The 22,252-nt window shown below is 59.4% G+C and overlaps 1 protein-coding gene across 6 annotated transcripts in view; it reads right to left on the bottom strand.

Moving 5' to 3' along the window:
- Positions 1 to 22,252, bottom strand: part of ARNT2 (aryl hydrocarbon receptor nuclear translocator 2) — a 141,525-nt gene that overhangs the window by 82,748 nt on the left and 36,525 nt on the right. For all 6 annotated transcript variants that reach the window (XM_045067138.1, XM_045067139.1, XM_045067137.1 and 3 more), the window contains exons 3-5: positions 17,402 to 17,449; positions 9,632 to 9,845; positions 5,929 to 6,142 (exon numbers count right to left, since the gene is read on the bottom strand). In XM_045067138.1, the coding sequence (XP_044923073.1) occupies positions 5,929 to 6,142; positions 9,632 to 9,845; positions 17,402 to 17,449 (476 nt within the window). The remainder of the gene's footprint in view (positions 1 to 5,928; positions 6,143 to 9,631; positions 9,846 to 17,401; positions 17,450 to 22,252) is intronic.

Below are 22,252 nucleotides of genomic sequence, written 5' to 3'. Positions count from 1 at the left end.
GCCACAGGAGCAACTGTTCTCAGCCTGACCCTGCACATCCGAGCCACCCAGGACGCTCTTCCAGAATAATCATGCCCAGCATCGTCCCCAGAGCCTGGGAGGGTAACAGTCATCTCTCCCTGTGTGATTGGTTCTAATGTCCAGCCAAGGCTGAGATCCACTAAACTGGCTTTCAAAAAGAAAAACCCGGTGTAAAAACATAAGAGCACCCATGACTGTCATTAACATCCCACTGTTAGCATGAAGGAGAAATGAAAACAAAATGCACTGAGTCCCCCAAGTGTCTCCTCTCCCAGACGAGGGGGAGACCGGAGCGAATGACCGGACTGAATCCCTCCTAGAAATAAGGATGGCAGGTCAATGAGCAGAGACGCCTGACCAGGGGTCCCCGGGGGCCTGCGCTCATGAGCTGCTATCTGGGCCCAGACCGCGGCCCGGCCAAGTCCTGTGACCCAAGCCTGAAAGCATCTCTGGACTTCGGGAGATGGGGGTCCCTTAATCACAGCTGATTGGGACTTGTGACTCATACACGAGGGGCTTTCCGGCCGGGGCCCTCGGGGACCCACACGGCCCAGCCTCTCCCCAGATTATCACAAAGAATCTGGGCTGGAAGAGCTAGGAAAGGGGGGTCTGTTCGTTCACCAGCAGCTGGGAACTCCTGTCTCGGGTGGGGAAGGACAGGCTGCATCCCACAAGACCTTTCCGTGGCTGTGCTAACAGATGTTTGTTGAAGGGATCGATAAATAGCTGAACGACTTAGCAACTGGATAAAAAAAAGGGAGGGAAGGAGGAAAGGGGGAGGAAGTGGGGGGCAGAGAGGAGGGGGAGGGGGAGCAGGACAGGAGGGAGGTGCACAGACGTCCCAGCACCACGCAGCACTACCTATTGCAAAGTTTTTCCCTACACTGAAGCAAAACGCTGACCCAGTTCTCTGAACAAAGCAAGAAGGGAGTGCAGAGGTCGGTGCTGGGGGAAACGAGCCAAACAAACCTGGCCCCGTACGGTCCATGGGTTACCCTCCTCCACACCCGCCGCCCTGCGGGAAATGGGCACTTCCCACACAGGGCAGTACTCCAGGCCCCGGACGGGAGGGCTCCAGTTCCTGCTCCCCGGGATCAAGGTCTGCCACGGCTTGGTGGCCTCGGGCGGGGGTGAGGGGGGACCTGGGAAGGCCCCGGATGCAGAGAACTCGCTCCCTCTGGGCTCCGTCAGGTGGGCGGCTCGCTATGCTGCTTGCCCTCTGAACCCCAGCCCTTGCAGCAGGATCACCTGGAAAGCCCTGGGCCTTTCCTCGCCTTCCCTCCTTCCTGACGGCACGTGGGCTGGGGCCCGGGTCACTCAGACGTGCACAAGAGATATTTATGCAGCAGGGGCGCACGTGGGTGCAGCCGGGAGTTGGGGGGCTCAGTGGGTTAAGCCTCTGCCTTCGGCTCAGGTCATGATCTCAGGGTCCTGGGATTGAGCCCCGCATCGGGTTCTCTGCTCAGCAGGGAGCCTGCTTCCTCCTCTCTCTCTGCCTGCCTCTCTGCCTACTTGTGATCTCCATTGTCAAATAAATAAATAAAATCTTAAAAAAAAAAAATTCTGCAGCAAATCACCCCCGAACTTGTATGATTCCTCTCACCTTCCATCCCTGACTTCAGCTCCACTCCCAAGTCAGGGGACTGAAACCCAAATATCTTCCCTGGAAGAGGAGAATGTGCCCCCACATCTGGCAGGAAACCCCGTCCGTCCCCATAACGATCACCTCTAATGCCACGGAGGCCGGCTCTCCCCGCCAGCCAGTAAGCTTTCCTCTCGTCTGCGACAGTGCCCTATTTCCCATAGGGAGTCACCTCCCCCCAACTTTTGCCCCACGTGCCTGGGGTAGAGATGCTGGCCTCATACACTAGCTGAGACTCCCTAGCCACTGGAGCCGGGCAGGGCAGGGAAGGTGGCCCACGTGGGGCCCAGACAGCCGGTCCTGCTATATTTGCTGGAACTACTGGAGAAGGCAGTGTGCTTCTGCTTCTGCTTCTGCTTCCTGAGCTGCCACTGGCAACTTAGAGCTGCTAAGAAATGCCTGTGTTCGATGAGGGGGGCCTGCCTGAGGCTCCGCCCTGCCCAGGCAACCCCCCTTCCGGGTACAGTGTCTACCCCAGAAGAACCACAATCAGGATCTCAAAGGGGTGTCTGCACCCCACATTCACAACAGCCAAAACACAGAAACAAGCCCAATGCCCACTGACGGAGCAGAAAAGGAGGAACACGTGTACAGTGATATCCTGCAGCCTTGGAAAGGAAGAAATCTTATTTACAACAGTATGGATGAGCTTGGAGGCCATTAAGCTACCTGATGTGAGGCTGTCACAGGAGAAGTACTGTACGATTCCCCTTCCGGAGACATCTAAAGTAGAAGCAGAGAAGAGAAGGGCGGTTTCCAGAGGCCAGGGACAGAGGACGGGGCATTGGCTCTGAAGGGTTACAAAGTTGCAATCACACCAGGTGGATACATTCTCGAGCCCACTGGTAACACTGTGTCTGTCGCTAACAACGCAGAAATGCCTGCTTTGAAACATGATAGAAGGATAGAGCTCCCGGCCAGTGCACAAAAACAAGAAAGAAATAGCAAAGAAAAAAAAATACAAAGTCACAAGGAAATTTCTGGAGGTGCAGACAAGCTCAGTACTGTGATGATGGTGATGGTATCGTGGGTGCATGTGTGTGTTCACAATCAAGATCTATGCCCTGCATATGTGCAATGTTTTGTACGTCAGCACCACCTCACATCTGCGAGAAGCTGCTTGGACACACGGCCACCCCCGCACCCAGCAGAGCCTGCACTCAAGACGACCACCACCTGCACTCCAGCTTCTTCTCCAGCTCCCCCCATTTTTTGAATCAGTGCACTGAATTCTACATGGGGCTGTGGACAAGAGTGGAAAATGGGAGCTAGGAATTTCCGGGGCGGAGGGAGGGGAAGGAGGGTCAGGAAGAGAGAACCAGAATGGGCCCACGGGCGGACAGCCCGGCTCCTTCTCTGCCAGCAACATTGCTGGGGGTGAGGACGCTGCCCTCTCCTCTCCTGGCTGAACCCCGACAGACAGACCCGGCCCATGCTACTGCAAGATGTCCCCCAAGAGAAGTCATCACTGCCTCTGCAGGGGGAACAGGTGACCTGCCACCGTCCCTGTGACTCTGCACAAGCACCCCTCCCCAGGGGCCCTGACCCGGGGGAGCCAGCGTGGGAGTCTATGGGCCCAGCGCTGTCACGAGGCGACTTGGCCTCTCCCACAGAGCCCACTCAATGCCCCACTAGGCGGCCCAGCCACCTGCAATTCCCACAGACGAGGCCTGGACCCTACCCCGCACACTCCCGCCCTGACCCCACTGGGGGATGGGGGCATGGCCCTGCTTGCCAGGCCTGCAGTGAAGGGACAGGAGGGCTTGAGACTTCCATCCAATAACCCAAAGCATCAAGTCATCCCCGAGGTTTGTTATTCTCGGTTTTAGGATAGCTACGTGTTGGCCAGTCACAGAGCCTGTCCCTGTCCCGTGTCCTGAGAGCCCACAAACCCCCAGCCCATCCACTGCACTGAGCTCTTCCAAGCTCCCCACCAGGTCTACGAGCTTTTAGGTTATAGTGCTGGGCGTCACATCACGTCTTTTCCAGCTCTGGAGAGCCAGTCTCCTTCTCCCCTGACCATAGGACCCCCTCCCTAGCCTGCCCTGCTCCTTGTGAGAGGACCTCAAGCAGACAGAAGCTCAGAGGCCTCGCTGGCCACCAGCCCCCAGGTCTTCTGTCTTCCTGGAGAAATTCCTGCACTGCCCCCACTCAGGCATCTGGGGCCACCGTCCAGGGCCCACCCCAAGGATACTCTGTCCAAATGGGGTTCACGCTGCCCCTTTAAATTCTGTCATTAAAGTTTCCCAGGGACGCAAGGGTCCACTGAGCTCCGGTGAGTCAGCTCACTAAACCTGTGGCCAGAGCCTGACCTTCCCATGACCATCGCCTCCCCCTACCCTGCATCTGCCCCAGCCCGGGCTCCTGACTGGGTTTCAAAAAGCCACATCCTGTGGTCAGACGCACAAGTCTAAGGAAAGCAGGGAAAGGCGGCTCTTTCCGGAGAAGGTGATTTCAGCTGTCGACAGTTCCCGGCTGATTTATTTTCCTTTTCCTACCCCTCTGGAAGGCTTAACTTTGTCAGGTGTCTTCCTTAGAATTTCTACGTGGAACTCTCTAACTGGGCTCCAGGCTGGGACAGCAGACTGTGTCTGAGTCTGTTGTACCGTCTTTGTTTGACCCACGCATGGTGCTCCGTGCCGGGCCGGGGACGCGGTTACGGGACGCGGAGGGGAGCAGAGCCCAGAGCCCCTCCTCACACCTGACCCCTCCCCTCCCCTCCCCTCCTCTCATAGGGCACGGACATGACACCGAGAACACCGCTGCTGTCGTCCAGAAACAGCTTCTCTGTCACTTCGGAAAACATTCCACTCGGTCTTAGCAGCAGTGCCGTGGGCTGGACTGGGGTCTCAGTCGTTATACTGAAGCCCTAACCCCCAGAACCTCGGAACGCGACTGTATTTGGACACGGGGCCTTTAAGGAGGTAATTCCCATTAAATAAAGCCCTGAGAGCGGGGCGTCATCCATGACTGGTGTCCTTACTGGAGAAGAGACGTGGCGGGGAGCGGAGCACGGCCGCAAAACAGACCCGTGAGGACAGAGTGAGCAGGTGCCGTCGACAAGGCGAGGGGAGAGGCTCAGCAGAACCAAACCTGCCAACATCAGACTTCTAGCCCGGATGCCGACATCCGGGCTTCTAGAGCCCGGAATGGGGAGAAAATACATTTCTGCCAATTAGGCCACCTTCCAAGGTGTTTTTCTCTGGCAGCCCGGGAGGACTGATGTAATCAGCTCAGCACAGACTCTCGTGCACCCGGCTTCGGCCGAGTGCCTGCCTGGGGAGCGAGGCTCGCGGGCTGACACAGAGGAGAACGCAGGCCCGGCTGCTCCTGCCATGGCGGGGACCGGACGGCCCAGATGTACCCCACACAGCGGAACGCGAACATCACAGCACAGTCAGTGCTACTCCAACAGTCGCGCGGAAAATACAAACTCTTCCCACACTGTGTCCTGAGGAAGAGTCTGGTCGAATGTGAGGTTTGTCTGCTGAGGAACGAGTTTGTTCACAGGGAGATGAACACAGAGACGCGTATGCAGCCGAACGGAACCGCCTGGGCATGGAGATGCCGCCCCCCCCCCCACTGGCGTGCGTCCCGAGCCCCCATCCGTACCTGTGCTGCCCCAGCCCTCTTCTGACTTCTGACTTCACAGCGCTATCCTCGTACTGACACACAAAAACACACAACAGCAACCCTTCCAAGACTCACCTCCGCAAACAAGTGCCACGCCAGCCTCAAGGTCCCGTCTAGGATCCTATTCTTGTTTTCAACTGCCACGGATCTTTCTTGACTGGGTGGTCCTAACCCACATCTTCCCCACAATGGTTTCTATTTCATGAGTCTGCATACTGCAGTGATTTCCAGGAAGGTGCATGTTGCATTACAGCAGAACTGACTTTATTTAAATGGTGCAGTAATGAACTCCACGGCAGGGAGCTGGAGCTTAAATAATAAAAGCCCTGATCATGATCACACATAATTATATACTTGAGGCATAAACCTCATTACAGAATATGCGGTACTGGCCAACGTACCGATATCGCCTCCTAGTGACCACCTCTCCTAATTGCAGGTAAAATACAGGGAAAAAAATGAATTGAAAAAATTCATGTAATAAAAATGAATTTTAAAAAGTGTTATGGGGTAAATGAAGCCATTGCACAAAGCAAGTCAAATACAAGTACAACTGACATACAAATATGAACTGTTCACTGGAAGACGTTTGTCTCCAGAGGCAAACAGCCTGTGGGGGGAGCCGCACTGACCTGTCATGGAGTTTTCTGAGGTGCACAGCTGCTCTCTGAGCTTCTCCACGTCGTCAGGATGCACCTGTTCGTACAGGGTGCTCCCAAACCACTCTGACTGGGGCTGGTTCAGCACAGGGGTGACAGAGTCAGACACATAAATCACGCGTCCGGTCTCTGCCGCCACCACGAATAGAAAGCCATCTGCTGCTTCGAGGATGAGGTGCTTCAGTTCCTGGGAAGCAAAGATCAAGAGGAGGACTGAGTGCGGACAAACCCCATCCAATTAAATTTTCACCTGAGCAACCTTCCACTTTTGCTCCCTCGTTGTGATACGCAAGTAGTTTTAGAAATTTGATTCCTTTTTATAATTGAAAAATAAGCTTAAAAAGGCACATAGCTTGTCCTAGCTCTAAGATACAGCTACTGCAGGTACGGCTGGCTCTGATTTAACCAGCCCTCTCTTAGAGAGAGAGGAAACGTCCAGCCCAGGGGGCTGATGGAAAGCAAGGAGTGGTCACCAGACTGTGTCCGGAGGCCAGAGGTGTGAAACCGCAGTCACGTCCTGGGGCACAAGAGGGACCCCGCACACCGTGCTCGGTACAAAAGGTGCTGCTGGAAGGAAGGGAGGGGAAGAGGGAGCGGAGAGAGGGAAGACAGTCTCCCAGCCACAGCTCCCACGCTGGGGGTGCACTCCCGCTCCCGCTCCTCCTGCCCTCCTGGCTGAATGCCGGCAGCGGGTACAAGGGTCTCTCCTTACGCTGGCACATCTGTCAAACTTCCAGAACTCCCGCACAAGCTCTCAGAGCAATGCTGGGGGGACGGCCCGGCACTGCACATTGTCCGCATCACCTCACAGTGAGGAGAGAGTCTGGCGGCACCAGCCTGGAGGTCATGCGGACTCACCAGGCTCGCGACTGTCAGTAAAGGCAGGGAGGAGCTGCTTGGAACGCCCCCACATGCCCCTGTGCCCCTGTGCCCTCAGGTGTGCCTCCAAACACCCCAGACGCGGATAACTGATGCCCTTTCCAACAGCAAAGGTCAGCCATCGGCAAGCACTTCTTGCTGGGAGCCCTTTGTTCAGGTGTCGCCCAATAGAGAAGCCTCACGGAAACCCCACACGGACGCAGAAGGTGGGACTCTGATGCCACGGGCCCGGCTGAGGGCACTCCAAGGACCCAAAGACCAGAAAATGGGGTCTGCTGGTGAGCAGAATCTGGGAAGTCCTGAGCCCTTGGCTGGGTCAGAATCCTCACATCATCTGCCTGAGAACCTAAGGCCAAAGAAGACTATACAGCATTTTCTAAGAAAAGTTTATTTTGTCCATTTCTCTTGCTTTGCACTTCCGCTGATCCACTCACTTAGCTCAGGGAATGGGTCAGCAGTTTTCTTTTCAGGATCGGAAGACAGAAAAGTTTCCAACAGGAAGGACTACAACACAGAGCAGGAGGTCTGGGAAAGCTGCGAGTTCTGAGGCCAGGGCCGAGGCTGAGGGCTGTGGGAAGGTTTTAGGACGGAGCCTCACCTTTGTCGCGGCCCCTCTGTCTACGCTTCCCCTCCACCCCCTGCCAGATTCGTCTTCCGGGAGCCTGTCACTGGCCATCAAGGTCCCCAGCCTCTGCTCTCCGGTTAAACCGACAGGAAGGCTCACAAGTGTGGGTTCTAGAGGAAAAGCAGGCTCCCCTCCACGGCTCTCAGCTGTGCACCTCTGGGCACACTACCGTCCTCAGCTTCCATTTCTTCCTACGGTTCTTCTCAGTGGGATTTTGTGAGGTTAAATGAGGTCTTGTCAGGCACCTGGGTGGCTCAGTGGATTAAGCTGCTGCCTTCAGCTCAGGTCATGATCTCAGGGTCCTGGGATCGAGTCCCGCATGGGGCTCTCTGCTCAGTGGGGAGCCTGCTTCCCTCTCTCTCTCTCTCTCTGCCTGCCTCTCTGCCTGCTTGTGCTCTTTGTCTGTCAAGTAAATAAATAAAATCTTAAAAAAAAAAAAAAGAAATATCAGTAATTTACAAAAAAAAATGAGGTCTTGTCAACTATCACATGATTTCATTTATGTGTAGAATTTAAGAAACAAAACAGACGATCATAGGGGAAGAGAGGGAAAAACAAAACAAGATGAAATCAGAGAGAGAGACAGACCATAAGAGACTCTTAACTCTAGGAAACACACTGAGGGCTGCTGGAGGGGAGTTTGGTGGGGGATGGGGTCCCTGGGGGGCACGTGATGGAAGGAGCACGGGGTGTTACACGCACGTGATGAATCCCTCACCTCTACCTCTGAAGCTAATAATGCGCTGCGTGTTAATTAACTGAATTTAAATTAAACTAAAAGAAAATAAAAATAAATGAGGTCTATGTGTGGAGGTTTGGTAAGGGCTTGGCACACAGTCGGTGCTTAATAGATGCAACTGCGTTCACACCAACCACGTGCCGAGGGACCAAGGGAGACACAGGGGCTGGTCGCGCCTGGTCCGCATGCCCGCCGGCTCTCCCCGCTGCCCAGTGCTCGGTCAACGGAGACCGGGACGTTCGTTTCAGACATGGACCTGGCAAGATTTTTGTGAATTAAATGCAGATTAAAAGGTTTGTTCTACAGAAAAAAAATAAAGTTAAAAAAAAAAAAAGTCTGTTCTTACCCCAGCGACTAGGAGGTGTGTAACACGTTTCTGCCCCCCATGGAGACACTGCACCCACAAGAAGCCCCAGCATCACAGGAGGTGGGAGTGGCCCCTGCGTCCACAGAGGGGGACACGGGGCTGGGCACCAGGCTCCCGGTCCTCCAGGCCATGGTCATGATACAGCCAGACCCCCTCACCCCTGTAAGGGGAGGTACCCGGGGCCCCCAGCATGGCAGAGAAGGACGCCTCTGCCCCCGCTCTCCATCAGAGCCCAGTGATGCTGGGGAGCCCCAGGAATGGGATATCCTCCCTCACGTGGGGCTCCCCCCGCTCCTGCACCCCAAGCACATTGTCCCACGACTGCCTGCCGGCCCGTCCCACCCCCACCACACACCAAGGCCTTCTAGACCCATCCTTCCATTGATCCACTGATCCTGCAAAAGCCCTCGGGGCGGGGGGTGGATGCGGAGGCCCAAAGCTCCTGTTCACTTCAAAGATGAACCAAGAGAAGCGAACAGCGTCTGTGGGTCTGTCCCCCCGGGGCACCCGGAAGGGCAGAGAATAGAGCCTGGGTTCACGCAGTGGTTTACAACATCTGTAACATGCGATCCCCCCCACCCAAGCCATGCCGCACCTCTGCTCTCCCCAACTCCTCAAGGCCTGTCCAGCTGTGAGAAGGATGGCCCGGCGCCCAGGCCCCCTGAGCCGTCAGTGGACACGCCTGGGGCCACCGTTGGACCCTTTCTAAGCTGCAGCCCTCGTCTACGCAGCAGGAACCAATTCTAGTGGCTTCTCGCTTGACTAGAACGAGAAGCACGTGGATCACCACGACTGCCGGCCAGCCTGGCGTGTGCACCAGCGCCCAGCAGCACCAGCGCACCACCCTGCCTGCCCCCACCTCCCCGCCCTCTGCCCCACGCCCCACGGATGTTTTCAGAGAAGCCTCATGAGGGTTTACGGGAAACATAAAAGCCAAAAACACGGAGGTCACACAAACACCGCCCTGAAGAAAGCAAATAAAATCTGATCTCGGTTCCCCACGCAGCCTCTCTCCCTGGTGCCAGCCACTGTCCCCGCCCCCCGGACGGTGTCGGGACAGCAGTACCTGCTCGGTCAGGAAGGAGGGCTTGTAGGCGCCGTCCGTGGACTTGTTGCCGGTGCCCCTCATGGACTTCATGTGCGACACGGCCATGCGGAGGATGGTGAGCTTGTCCGGCTTGCGGGCCAGCGCGCTGCACGTGGGCACCATGTCCGACAGCTCCGTGATGTACTGCGTCATCTTGTTCCGCCGCCGCCTCTCGATCTCGCTGTGGTTCTCTCTTCCCGAAAGCACAAGAACAGGGCGGGGGCGGGGAAAGAGACGCGTCAGAGCAGGGGTCACTGCCCAGCGGGACGAACGGGGCACATCCGCGAGCGCGGAGCGACCAGGAGACACACGCGCCCAGGGGCTGGTGCTTGGCACGCTGGCAGCGGCGCTCGGCCTGGTCGGCCTGTGTCCCTGCGTGGGGGGTAGGGGGGTGCACAGGCCGCCAGGGGCCTCCGTCTCCCCTCGAAGTGTGTTCCGAACTGCCCTTCGTTCCCATGCACCCAAGTGCGCCGAGCGCAGAAGATTCTGGCGTTATCCTTCGGCTGCCGGAGGTGAACCGGACTCTGCTCCATACGGGCGCCGGGAACCGCACGCCGCGATCCACGCATCAGGACCTGTGCACTGGGATCCGCACACCCAGTCCTCACACCGTGACCTGCACACCTGATCCATGCGCCAGGATCAACACATCTGGAGCCGTACCCCCTATCGGCACGCTGGGACCCACACGCTGGGATCCGCACGCCCGATCCACGTGCCAGGATCCGTGCATCGGGATCCGCCCACGCGATCCACACACCCGGCCCTGCGCACCGCGACCCGCACGTGGTGGGCACACTCGCACACACCCGCACGCAGATGGAGCTACCCCCACGGGGATGTGTGCTTTCCTTCGGCCCCAGCGTGAGAAGCACCTCGGGGCCCCACCATCCTTCCGTCAGGTAAACCTTTGCTCTGGGCCCCGCACATCTTTCACTGCCTAGGGCAGGCTGGCCCCTGGCTCATTAACCAGCCCACGGCCAATTAACCATTAAAAGGCAGTGAGAGATTACTGAAGTCAATCTCCGTGGTGGGTTAGGACAGAACACTAGCAGAGAGGACAGTGGAATGTTTGCATCTTGCTGTCATTACCTTTAGGATGAAAGAGTAGGGGCCAACTCAGCTCCACACCCTGGCACAATGTTATTTGGGTTTAAAGAATGGTCTAAAAAGACATGAGGTGTCTGCAGGAGGATTTAGGGTTTCACTGGGGCTCCGAGCAGGAGAGGGACACGGACAGCACAGAGTGGATGAGGCTGCCTGCCCACCCTGTGTCTACCAAGTGGGATGAACCCCCACCCTCCCAACCGGGCAATACAACCTGGCAACCACGTGCCAGCTGTGTGCCAGCCGCACACACTGAGGGCCACTGCCTGCGCCAGCAGGGGAAGGCGGGCCCGCGGCAGAGCTCACGGCACTGGTGCGAGCTGACCAGCCCGGTGAGCACTTTCCACCCTCTCTACCCGAGGAGCACTGAGCCGGGCACTGCAGGGGAGGGGGCGAGAGGAGACTAGGCTCACTCTGCCCCTCCTCCAGCAGCCGGGGGTAACTGGGAGGCACAGGAATTGCCTTGCACAGTCTGGAAATGAAGCCAGTATAGAGTTAAACCCTGTGACAGCACGCGGAACATACAAACCATGGGACGGAAGGAGAAAGGACAGAGGCGGTGGTCCGGGGGCCACAGGGCTGCAGGGGCCAAGAACAGGAGGTATAGTGTGGGAGGAGACAGGATCAGAAAGGCGCAGGCAGGCCGGCTGGGGGGCAGGCTCTACCTGGAAAGCAGTGAGGAACAGGGAGCACGAGAAGTGTATATGTGTGTGTCGGGGGGGGGGGTGCTGCCTGAGCCCAGAGGGAAAGCTGGGAGAACTCACAAGCTGAGAGCTGAGCAGTGAGACCAGTGCAAATGCCCTGTGGCAGCACCTACTCCTCAGGGCAGACCCCAGGGCAGGGAAGGACACACACTATTTAGGAGAAATGGTTCTTGGGTAATCGGACAGGGCCTGGTTACCATGGGGAGATGAGAGGTAACCACTCGGTCAGAGAAGTCCCACATGCTGCATCAAAGTCTAGGTCCCTCCCGGGAAGATACAGAGAAGATCCTCTCCCTCCTCTCTGCCATTCCAAAGCAGGTAAAGAAGCCGCCGGAGCCCACCCAGAACTGACCTTCCTCACCAGCCCCTTCCCCGGACTCCGCACCATGCACCTGTCACAGAAGGCATGGGGGACTGGCCCGGGACTCCAGGAAAGGCTTGGTGAGCTTGTTTGGGTGCCTCCCAACCCCCCAGGCCAGCCTGCAGACAAGTAGGAGATTGTGCAGAAAATGCTGCCCGAGGCTGTGGAAGGGGGTATGGCACAGGGCATGAAGTCTGGCCATTCAGGGGCGGTGGTCACGATGCAGGGTGCAGCCCACCCACCCCTCCGATCTCCTGCCCAGGGGCTCGCCTGAGGAGGCGATTGTGCCTCCTCCTCCCTGATAGCAGGAGGGAAGTTCTATCCTGCTGGGCTTTCAGGGAACACCTTTCCTATCCTGGCCAGCCCTCCCTGGGCAGCAGGGCAGAATGTCAGGAGAGCCGAGAAGGCCCGAAGAAAGCCATTCTGTGCAGCCCCGCAACAAGGCTGGCCACAGGCCCTGTGGGAGGACCCACAGAGCCCTATCCAGTTGGGAAGTTTCCCTGGCTTCCGAGGCTTCTCCAGAAGGGGCAAAGGAGGGTCCCTCCCCGGGAAGCAGGCAGGCGCCCTGTCCCCCAGCACCACGCAAGGCAGTTTTCTGCAAGGCGGCTGGAAGGCACCCATGCGCGAGGCTGCAGATGAGGTTCCTGTGCAGCACAGAGAGGGAGGCAGAGAAAGCCTCGTTCCTCCAAAGAGGGCCAAGCCCAGCCTCGGATCCCCCTGCCCCCCAGCGGGACACACCCGCTCCGTGTTTCTACAGCTGCTCCCAGCTGAGCGGCCTCAGCGTCGGACCCCTGCAACCACGCTCTGTGGAAGAGGGGCCTGAGGCTCAGAGGTCACTTAGCAGGACCAGACCAGGCTCCTCCCCGGCCGGCTCCCGGGTCCTGGATCGGGAGCCAGGATGCCCCCGCCCGAGAGAAGCAGCTGCCGCGTCACAGGAAGGGAAATGCCTAGCAGCTCCGCAAAGACACAGCTTAGCGCCACGGATGGCCCCAGAGAGGAATTCCACCCCGACCCAGCCTGCTGCTCTCAGGACACCGTCCCTGGAAGTCGAGCTTCGTCTCTGCAGGACAGAAGCGGAGGAGCGGGCAGCCGGACGAGGGGAGAAGGGCGTCGCCACCGCCTCAGGCACACGAGCGCCAGACGTCTCTCCGGAGAGACAGCGGGCTCCGCCGGACACAGATTTCCGTCGGAAGCATCTTGCCCCTAATCCCAGGCCTGACCTACGGAAACCGGGCGTCCCAACCGAACCCCTGCTCTTCTGGTTGCTTGTGGGCCCCCCTCTTCCAAGGTCAACCCAGCGTGTTGGCAACACCTTCTGGCTCATAAGACCCAAGGATGCTGGGCACAGAGAAGTCTAGAAAGTCTGGGAATGTTCCTCTCAGGTCTGCCGAACCCCTCCTTGCTGTCAAGAGAGCTCACGTGGCCAGTACATGTGTCCAAGCATGGTGGCAGGTTAGATGACAGAGGACAACACTTGCTGCTTCCTGGCCATCCTCCCTAAGCATCCTCCCTAGGCATCTTCTGACCTAGGAACATAATAGGCCAGCGTCCTCAGCTAAGTCTAGAAGCTTCTCAGCACAGTCTAAGAATTCTGCTTCGCCCGCCAGGAAAGATCCCTGCAGGACACGCCCGCCACGCAAATGTCTTCCCCCTTCCGTGGGGCTGTAATCATCACACCTGCCACGGGACAGGGTCATAAATCCACACAGAAGGATTCAAACCAAAATATCGTCACACCTCCCAGGCTGGAGGAAGCACACGCCAGCGTCCAAACCACACAGAGTCAAACGAAAGTGTCAGAGTATCAGATTAGGAGGGATGAAACGCAGCAGCCGAGCCCGCGGGAGGCCACCCTTCACAACTCCCTCCCTCTCGACGACGGGCTGCGCTCCGCAGACAGAACCGAACTCCAGCAGGCGGAGCTGGGTGCTGCAGGCGTCCCGGGCAAGAGATGGGCCACCGACGGCGGGACCTCAGGAAGGTCATGTGGACCCACTCTCTAACGGGGAGAGAGCCCTGTAACACCGCCGGGGTTTTGGTTCCGAGCTTATTGGTCATCCCACACCTGTGGCATCGTGGCCACAGTCAGAGCCTCAAGAGTGCCTGCAAGATGGTTTGGATGTTTGGAGGAAGGGTACAGAACGAGCCCAAATACGGCGAAAATCGGGTTGACAAGAATGGCGGTCGTTCTAAGCGGTAAAGCTGACGTTACAAATATGTGTGTGACGGAAACGTTACAAATACATTTCCGTTCCTTTCTTTTAACGAACCGCGCACACACGCGCACAGACGTATATGTAAATCACACGAGGGACGGGGCGCGCAGCTCTGACCGTTGGTGACAGCACGGATGTCAGCCGTCCGTCCCACCTGGGCAACCGTATTCATGCCCCTCCCCACGGGCGGCGGTTGAGCCCAGCAGCGGGCACAGGAAGAAACCCCGGACTCATCAGAAGACAGAGCGCCGGGGGTGGGCTGGGCCTCTCCTCCAGCGGGGCTCTCGGTCTTGCTGGGTGGGGTGGGTGCTCAATCCCCCCGGTTGGGCCAGGACACCCATCCCGGGCCAGAGCCAGAGGGGCTCGGGGCTGGCCTCCCCAGAGGGTCTGCCCCACTCCCAGAGGCCAGGGAGACTCCTCTTTGGAGAAAGGCTTTGTGCTGTGTGATGGGTTTTCCCGGAGTCAGAGAGCCCATCACCCTCTGCCGTGGGGGACCGGGACTGGGCAATGGAGACTCCCCAAGGTGCCCATAAGGTCAGGCCGCCCTCCCCAGACTCAGCCCAGGAGAAAGGTTGCTCTGTACCCCTGCTCCTCCTGGTCTCTCTGGCCAAGACACCCCTCCCAAGACATGCAGCCCCCCCCCCAGCCTCCAGGTCCTCGACCCTGCGGCCCGTGTGCTGCACCAGCAGACGCCGCACAGTGCGGGGCCCTGGCACCAGCACACCAACAGCTTCTGTGTGAGGGGGCAGGTGGCCCACCCTCCACCAACCCCCCCACGGCTTCAGCATCCCCCTGTGTGCACACGGCTCCCTGCCGCTCCCCACTGCTCCGGTGCCTTCCGTCTCCAGCCCCCTTTCCTCGCCGGCGGTGGGCTAGGCTAACGCTGCGCTCGAGACAGGGGTCTGGGGACCCCGGGTGGATCCTGACGATGCCACCAGCGGAAGGGGTGGGAGAATGGGACGGCCCACCGGCCACTGCCGACGGCGGCTCCCTTCTGTGAGTGTCCAGTCGCCCCCCACACTCCCACAGGATCGACCCCACAGCTTCCAGGCTCCCGGCCTTGCTCTGGCTGCTCTGGAGCTGGGCCTGGGGCTCGGCCCCCTTGACTGTCCTCTCCTCGGTGCCCACCGCCGGGGCCGCTGTCCCCCCACTGCACCTGCAGGTCCCCCAGCCCTCGTCTGTGGACTGTGGGCATCCCCGGGATCCAAGCAGCTGCTGTCGCTCTAAGAAAACGGACGACTGACTTCCTGTGTGACTGTGGCCGTATTTCCCGGAGAGGAACTGAGACGGGAGGTCTGAGGGCAGGCAGGACGGTGGAATTTCAGACCACCCTCGAGGAAGGCTGGGAAAGGCGGCTGGGCAAACCTCAGGGGGCGGGGAAGGCACAGCTCAGCTTCTGTGGCAGCGAACCACGCTGGGGGCCATCCCAGTGCCTCGGCCTCCCTCCCTCACGGGGCCAGCCGGAGGGCCTCCTCGGGGCTGACGGCAAGCAGACGGGCAGGGGGGCAGAAGCCACCCCCGACGGGTAGTGCACCCCGCGAGTGGGAGAGCAGCCCTGCAGATGCCCTGCCGCTCCCCAGCACAGCGGCTGCAGCCCCAGCCCAGGAGAGGGTGGGGGTGGTCCGTGCCGTGTCCCCAGCCCTGAGGGGCTCAGGTGCACCCACCGGCTGACGGGTCTTCGGCCACCCCGCCCCCGGGGGGGGGGTGATGCGACCCCAGCACCCTGCAAACTCTCCCAGAAACAGCAGCAAATGGCGCACACCCGTCCCATCCTGCCTCTGGTTTGCCGGCACGGAGGGAAGGCTGTGGCCTTCAGAAGCCTCAGTCTGCGCTCTGATGTGCTGATGGCCTGGGTGGACCGCGGCCCAGCGGGGAAGGACTGTATCTTAATGCTGGTCCTGAAGACAATGAGCTCCTTGTGTCCCGCTCAGTGATTTCACTGTGGACACCGGTCCTTGATGTCCAGTGAACATCCCTCTGTGTCTCTCCTCCTATTCGTCCGGAGACCCCAGAAGTCATCATCTCCTGAGCTCGGCACAGTCTAGAATGTTATCTCGAGGGGGATCCCGACACGGAGACACCAAGCGTCCTCCCGTCCTCAGGAAGGGAGGCTGGGGGAGGTGAGCAGACCAGACAGGGGTGCCCGTGCCCTCGCCCGAGGCTAGCTCTGCTTCAGGAACAAACCTTTTCCCAAGAAGCAGGTGCCATCCGAGCTGAGGCTCTCTCAGCACCAGGGAGCAGCACCCCACGCTTCTGTTACCCAAACTCATGTCTTGTTCAGATGAGAAAACCCGGGGTCATCAGGCAGCACTGCAGACACAGTGTCCTCTCTGCTGTCTCTCTGAGCATTGCGGGGGACGGTACACACTGTGTGTCCTACGGACATGCGGACTCCGGGAGGTCACGGCAATGGGATGCCTATACCTCTCCAGTTGGGGAGAGCCGGGGGGAGCGCACTCAATCACTGCCATGGGGTGAGCAGACCAGGGGGTCTGTGGGCCCAGGGCTCCCCAGGGATATTGTTCCAAGAACTTTGAAAAAATAACCCAGAGCGTCGTTCCAAGCTGTGAAGTGTAGAGAGCTGAGGAAGGGACCCAGGGCAGGGGTTCAAGTTCATCAGCAACCCGGCGTTAGGACTGCCTGGAGTTGGGGACGGATGTCCAGGCAGGCCCCTCTGTGAGTGACCAGTACAGAGGGGCGCTCTGCTAAGATCGATGGTGTGATCCGTGCCTCTCTCCACACGCCCAAACCTCCGGCTAACTTCAGCCAAACAAAACCAGAAAAAAAGAGAGAAAGAGGACCGGTCTGCAGGGCTGTCTCTGCCTTACCATACCCGATGGACGGACTACCACCTGCCCCGTAAACCCCTGTCTTCTCAGGGACACGGTCTGCACTCAGGTCAGCCCCTTGAGCCCGGCTCCCATGCTGTCACACGGCCGGTGAGCGACACAGCTCTGAGGCCCCCACGGTCAGTCTTACAGCCCGTGCCCAGGACGGGGCCACCCTGTGTCCTTACGGGTGCCGTCCTGCCCGTGGCAGCAGAAGAGGCCACACCTTGATAGTATTTCCTAGACTTGAGCGCTAGCCTGCGTCACCCTAAAGCTCGACGGTCACTGTCTCAGTTAAAGGCCAACGCAGCTAATACCCCGTTAGTGACATTTAGAGGCCAAGTGTCCTCCCTTGGTGATGCTGGCCGGGCATGGCCTGTCCCGGGTCACCCGCAGGCACAGGACAAGGGGCAAGCAAGGGCTCTGACCACAGGCAACAGCTTCCTCAGCGACAGAAGACCCTGAAATCCCTGTGATCGCCCCGTGGACACGGCTGGCCGCTGGCTTCTTGAAGACAAGGAACGTAAACTCACCTTGAAAATTTGCTGGGTCCTTCTCCATCTTCGTCGTCAAAGTCCATCCTGAAAAGCCAAGAGCACGAGGAGGTTCAGTACAGACAGAACATTCCACGGGCGACCCGAGCAGCTGGCCCTACCCAGGGGTCCTCGCCTCGTTCAGCCAGACTCGTCCCAGTCCCAGCCCTCAGGAAATACCACCTGCGTTTCATCCTTTATCTTGTGCTCTGCTGTCAGTGGCTCAGAAAGCTTGCGGGGAACTGGAGGCGCTCGGGGCGGTGACGGGCTAGCGGGGGCCGAGCTGCCGGCCGACATGGCCGCTCTGGGCGAGTCGGGGAGGGGCATTCCAGGCCACTGACCCCTAACATCCAAACCCAAACAAAGGCATGGGGACTGAGAAACAGTCACCTGGGCCCGGAGCGACCCGAAGGACCCGTCTGCTCCTTAAAACTCACCCAATACTTAGAACCCACTTCCCTGAGCCTCTCAGTATAAACATAAATGGAAAAGTCTCGATGGGTATGTGATTCCCTAATAGCCCAAACTGTCTTTCTCGAAACACCAGGCCCCTCTGAGGTCAGCTAACGTTACCCCAAAGGTGCCGGGGTAATTTGTGCGTGTGAACTGTACCCGAAACTTCCAAGGACAAAAGTCGACACAGTGCGGATGTCCTCATTCTCTGGGATGTTCAGGGGAATGCCTTGGGGGGACACCCCGGAGCCCCAGCATTGCCATCCCGCTCTCAGTGGACCCGAGGGGCCCGGAGACGTGCAGTCCCCTGCGCTCCACGCGGAAGGGAGGCCGGCCTGCCCGGCAGCCAGGACAGAGAGCTGAGCCCAGGAATGAGGGCGTGCTGGCCTCGGGGGGAACGGGACCCCCACCCCTGGCTCTGGTGAGTAACAGTGACTCGGGGAATAAACAGGAGGCCCAGAGCACAAGGAAGGGCCGGGGGCAGAGGCAGAGCTCTGTCCACACGCATGCACACGCACTCACATGCACTCCCACACACCCCCACACATGCACACCCACGCACGCACACGCACACCCACGACCCACACTCATACATACACACACACGCAGACACACACACGTGCACGTGCACACACACACACACACACACAGAGGAGAGGACCCAAATGAAACAAACGATCTTCTCTCAGCCGGGCACTAACTCGGGGAACTTAGGGGCTGGATTTAGGACAAAGGAGTATTTTCTTCTTTAAAATGGGACCATTCACTGATCTTTGTTTTGCATATGTGCTGGGTGGCCACGGCCCTAACCTGGGCACCCGTCTGTCTGGGATGACTGGGTTGGGAAGGGAAAGGAGAGTGAAAGACGGCCTGCACGCCATGCGGGGACACGTGGCCCCCAGGTGGCCGTGGGAGACCCCCCCCCGCACTGTGGGCAAGTGGGGGCGGAACGCAGGGACCCCCGCTCGGAGCGAAGCCGGCCACAGCCTGCGCGGCCACCAGCTTCCCTCTGCCAGAAGCCACAGCGGCGCTGGCCCATCACAAGCGCCCGGGGCCGCAGAGCCGCGGAGCCACACTGACCTCCAGTGCTCACCGCGGGAACAGCAGCACACGGACACGACCCAACCCCCGGGGCCACAGACATTTCAGAGTTCTGGAAGAAACTGCATTTTCAAAATTCCTCAGGACGTATGTTAGCAGGCGGCAAAGCCTCGAGCGAGCATGAGATGCCAGCGCAAGTTCACGGGAGGGTGATGCCCGGGGTTCCGGCAGGATGCCATGTATTGGTCTGCCCCCTGGCCTCATCCTGCAGGATTTTGGGGGTGTTCGGGGTGAAAAGCATCCCGATTTTCCCGGACTGAGAGCATCCCAGGACGCAGGCCATCAGTGCTAAAACTGGGAAAAACCCAGGCCAACCAGGGTGGTTGGTTTCCCTGGTTTTCGGGAAAACCATTCTATTCTTTACCCCAGACCCTGATGGCGCAGACGGGCGGGGACATGGTCCCACTGAGGCCAGGTGAGCTGTGGCTCCGTGGAGGAAGCCGAGGGTGTAAGGAGGGGCAGCCCCACTCAGGAGCCAGGGTTTCCTGGAGTCGGTGGGAGCTCGGGTTTGCTACAGAAACTTGGAGACCACGAAAGGGGGCCTCCCCGTTCCGTGCATAGGAGGTCACACGTGTGCAGCCATCAGATTCCGTCATTCGAAAGAGTGTGATGTGGGCATGAGCCCGGAAGAGATATCAGTCCACGAACGACTGGTCAGGTCCTCGGGGTGATGCCCTGACCCCACCAGTCTCATGCTCCCGGGGACGCAGGTTCCTCAGAGCATCACACCCAGGACGCTGCCGTGGCCATCCGTCACCACAGCGGATCTCCTGCTTTAACCGTGCCCACAGAAGCTGGGCTTCTTTCTTCTGCTATAAAAACTCTAAGTAAATCGTCATTTGTTTTATGTCTTTTACGTGCCTCTCTTCCCCTGAAGCACCTGGCTAACGAAAGAAACCCAGCTACGACTCTGACGTCCCACTGTGTTCACGCTGAAGGACTCGGAACGACACATGGACACTGTGACAGTCTTCAAAGGACAGGCTGAAGCCGCACTGCCTCCCTTTCCCGTCAATGAGCGAGAATTCTCAGTTGATAAAATGCCAGGAAGGCACCTCTGAGCTTGGAACTAGTCAAGAGTGTGCAACGGGAGTCCCCAGGACCGGGACTGGGTCGCAACCGCGCATTATCAAAGGGCAGTCATCAGACGCTCTCCGGAAAAGGGCAGGCCCCGCAGCGGCAGCACCAGAGGGCTGTGGGCGGGCCCGAGGCTCCTGCTAACAGCACGGGCAGCCACGGGAGCAGGAACAGCCCTACTGCGGAGGCTGGGCCGGCCACCGCAGAGCCAGAACAAGCATCTGGCTTTGGGGGCAGAGCCCGTCCCATCCCCGCCACTGTCCCCTTCCCCAGAAGCGGGTGCCGACCCCCTGGTGCTGAGATCAGGGAGGTCTCGACGCAAGAGAACAAGGTGACTGGCCCCCGCTCCTCTCTCCCACGCATGTGGAGTCACTTTTCAAAGAATCAGGAACTCCTGCATCTTCACCTGTGTCCCGGGGCCGGCGGGCGCTCAGCTTGCCGGTGGCTCCGGGGAAGGCGGTCAGGGACGGGGGAGCGTTCAAGCCCGAGAGACCCACAGGGATGGGCCAGGCAGGCGGCCAGTGACCCCCAAACCTGCCAGGGGCCAGTTCTGCACGGCTGGAAGCACTGGGACGGAGGGGAGGCCAGCCCCGGGAGCCGGGTTAGGGACGGAGGCAGGAAGCAGGTGCTCACCTCTTGCCCCTTCCTCTCCCCCACCCGAGCCCTCTGTCTCTCCCGCGCCCCACAGGCTCACGTGGCGTTCAGCTACGTGTTTCGGCCGCTTGGGCGTAATCAGGCGCAGACGAGCCATGCAAGATGGCAGCTGCAGGAATTATCCGGAGAACGGCCCCGCGCACGTGCACGTTTCCCCGCCTAGAGACGGGAAAGAGGAAGCGGACAGTGGGGGACAGGCCTCCCGTCTGGCTTAAAGGGCCCATGCCACGCCTGCACAGGCGGCCAGCGTGTCGGCCTCTGCGGTCCCTTCCGTCGAATCTCTCGTGTCTTTTCTTGATGTTTGACTCCCATGTTGGAGGTGGGATGACCTCCAGGTTCTGTGTCAGCCCACTCGGGGTCCTCCCCTGCCTCCCGTGCACGCTGTGTGTGTGTGTGTGTGAGCACGCGTGCGTGTGAGACCAGCTGGGGACAACGTCTTCAGGAAAGAGCCTGATCCATGTCCAGTCGTCAGCCAGGTCGGCTGCGGAAGTCAGGGCCTGGACGTGGGCCAGGGTCGGCCTCGGGGCCAGCAACCCAGCCGTATGCGCAGACCCCCAGCACCGACCGTGTGGGGTGGGAGGAACGAGCACGGGAATCCTGGTGGGGGCCCAGAACCGGCTCAGAGGGGCTGCTCGCCTGCCAAGAGGGGTTGGCCTGCGCATCCCTGTCCGTGCCAGACCCCGACCCACCCCCTGTGCCAGCGTCTCCGGAAACAGCCGTGGGCCCGCGCCAGCGTTCTGTCTCCAGGGAACGGAAGTGAGAGAGCACACACATCGAGAATAATTTTAAAACACCTGGACTGTGCGAAGAGACGTCAGCACACTGACGGTCGACAGGGCCCGTCTCCCCGCAGCGGCACGGATGCGCTCAGCTTGGCGCCCACTGGCTGGAAGAGCCGCTTCCCACAGGACGGCGTTGGGGGTGAGGGGTTGCAGGGAGACCCCGGACTCGAATCTGCCCAGCTGGGCCCCAGGCACCGACTTAGCGTACCACGGGCCTGCCCTGAGCAACAGCCCCCCCGCCCGCTGCACTGGGGCTCGGGGAGTGAGCCCTGAGTCAGGGGAAAGCTGGCGCGGGGGGCACTGAGCTCGGTATCCCAGCACTTCCCACCGTCTCAGTACGAACCCAAAGCTGAGACCCTCCTCTCAAGACCGTGGAGTGCACACAGCAGTGTTCCCCCACGACCCAGACCTGCAGCGCGGGCGCGCACCCCACTCCAGCCCTCCCTGCACGCCCGTCCCCCGCCCCTTCCAGAGCCACACTGGGCAGAGGGACTGCAGGTCTGGAGCACGGCCGGCCGGCACCGGAGCCCACCCCGCAAGCCTGGGGCTGGGGGCAGTGTGTTCCCCCCTGCTCCTGGGGAGTCCTGGGCTGTTGGAAGCGGCACTAAGGGAAGAAGCTGACTCTACTTCCCAAGAACTGTTACTCTCCAGTTCATTGAAAATCACACGGACTCGATGTGGAGAGGGGCCCGGGGGACAGGGGGTGTGAGTACGTAGGTCTCATTGTCCCCGCAGGGAGTTTTGTTAGCTGGCTGGTATTTCTGATATCCGCCTGCAACTACAG

The sequence above is a fragment of the Mustela putorius genome, unplaced genomic scaffold (genome assembly GCF_011764305.1).
Source record: "Mustela putorius furo isolate JIRA1106 unplaced genomic scaffold, ASM1176430v1.1 tig00003875_pilon_pilon_pilon, whole genome shotgun sequence".
Lineage (NCBI taxonomy): Eukaryota > Metazoa > Chordata > Mammalia > Carnivora > Mustelidae > Mustela > Mustela putorius.
The sequence above is the reverse complement of the archived record's forward strand: the minus strand, read 5'-3'. Positions and strand labels throughout refer to the sequence as shown.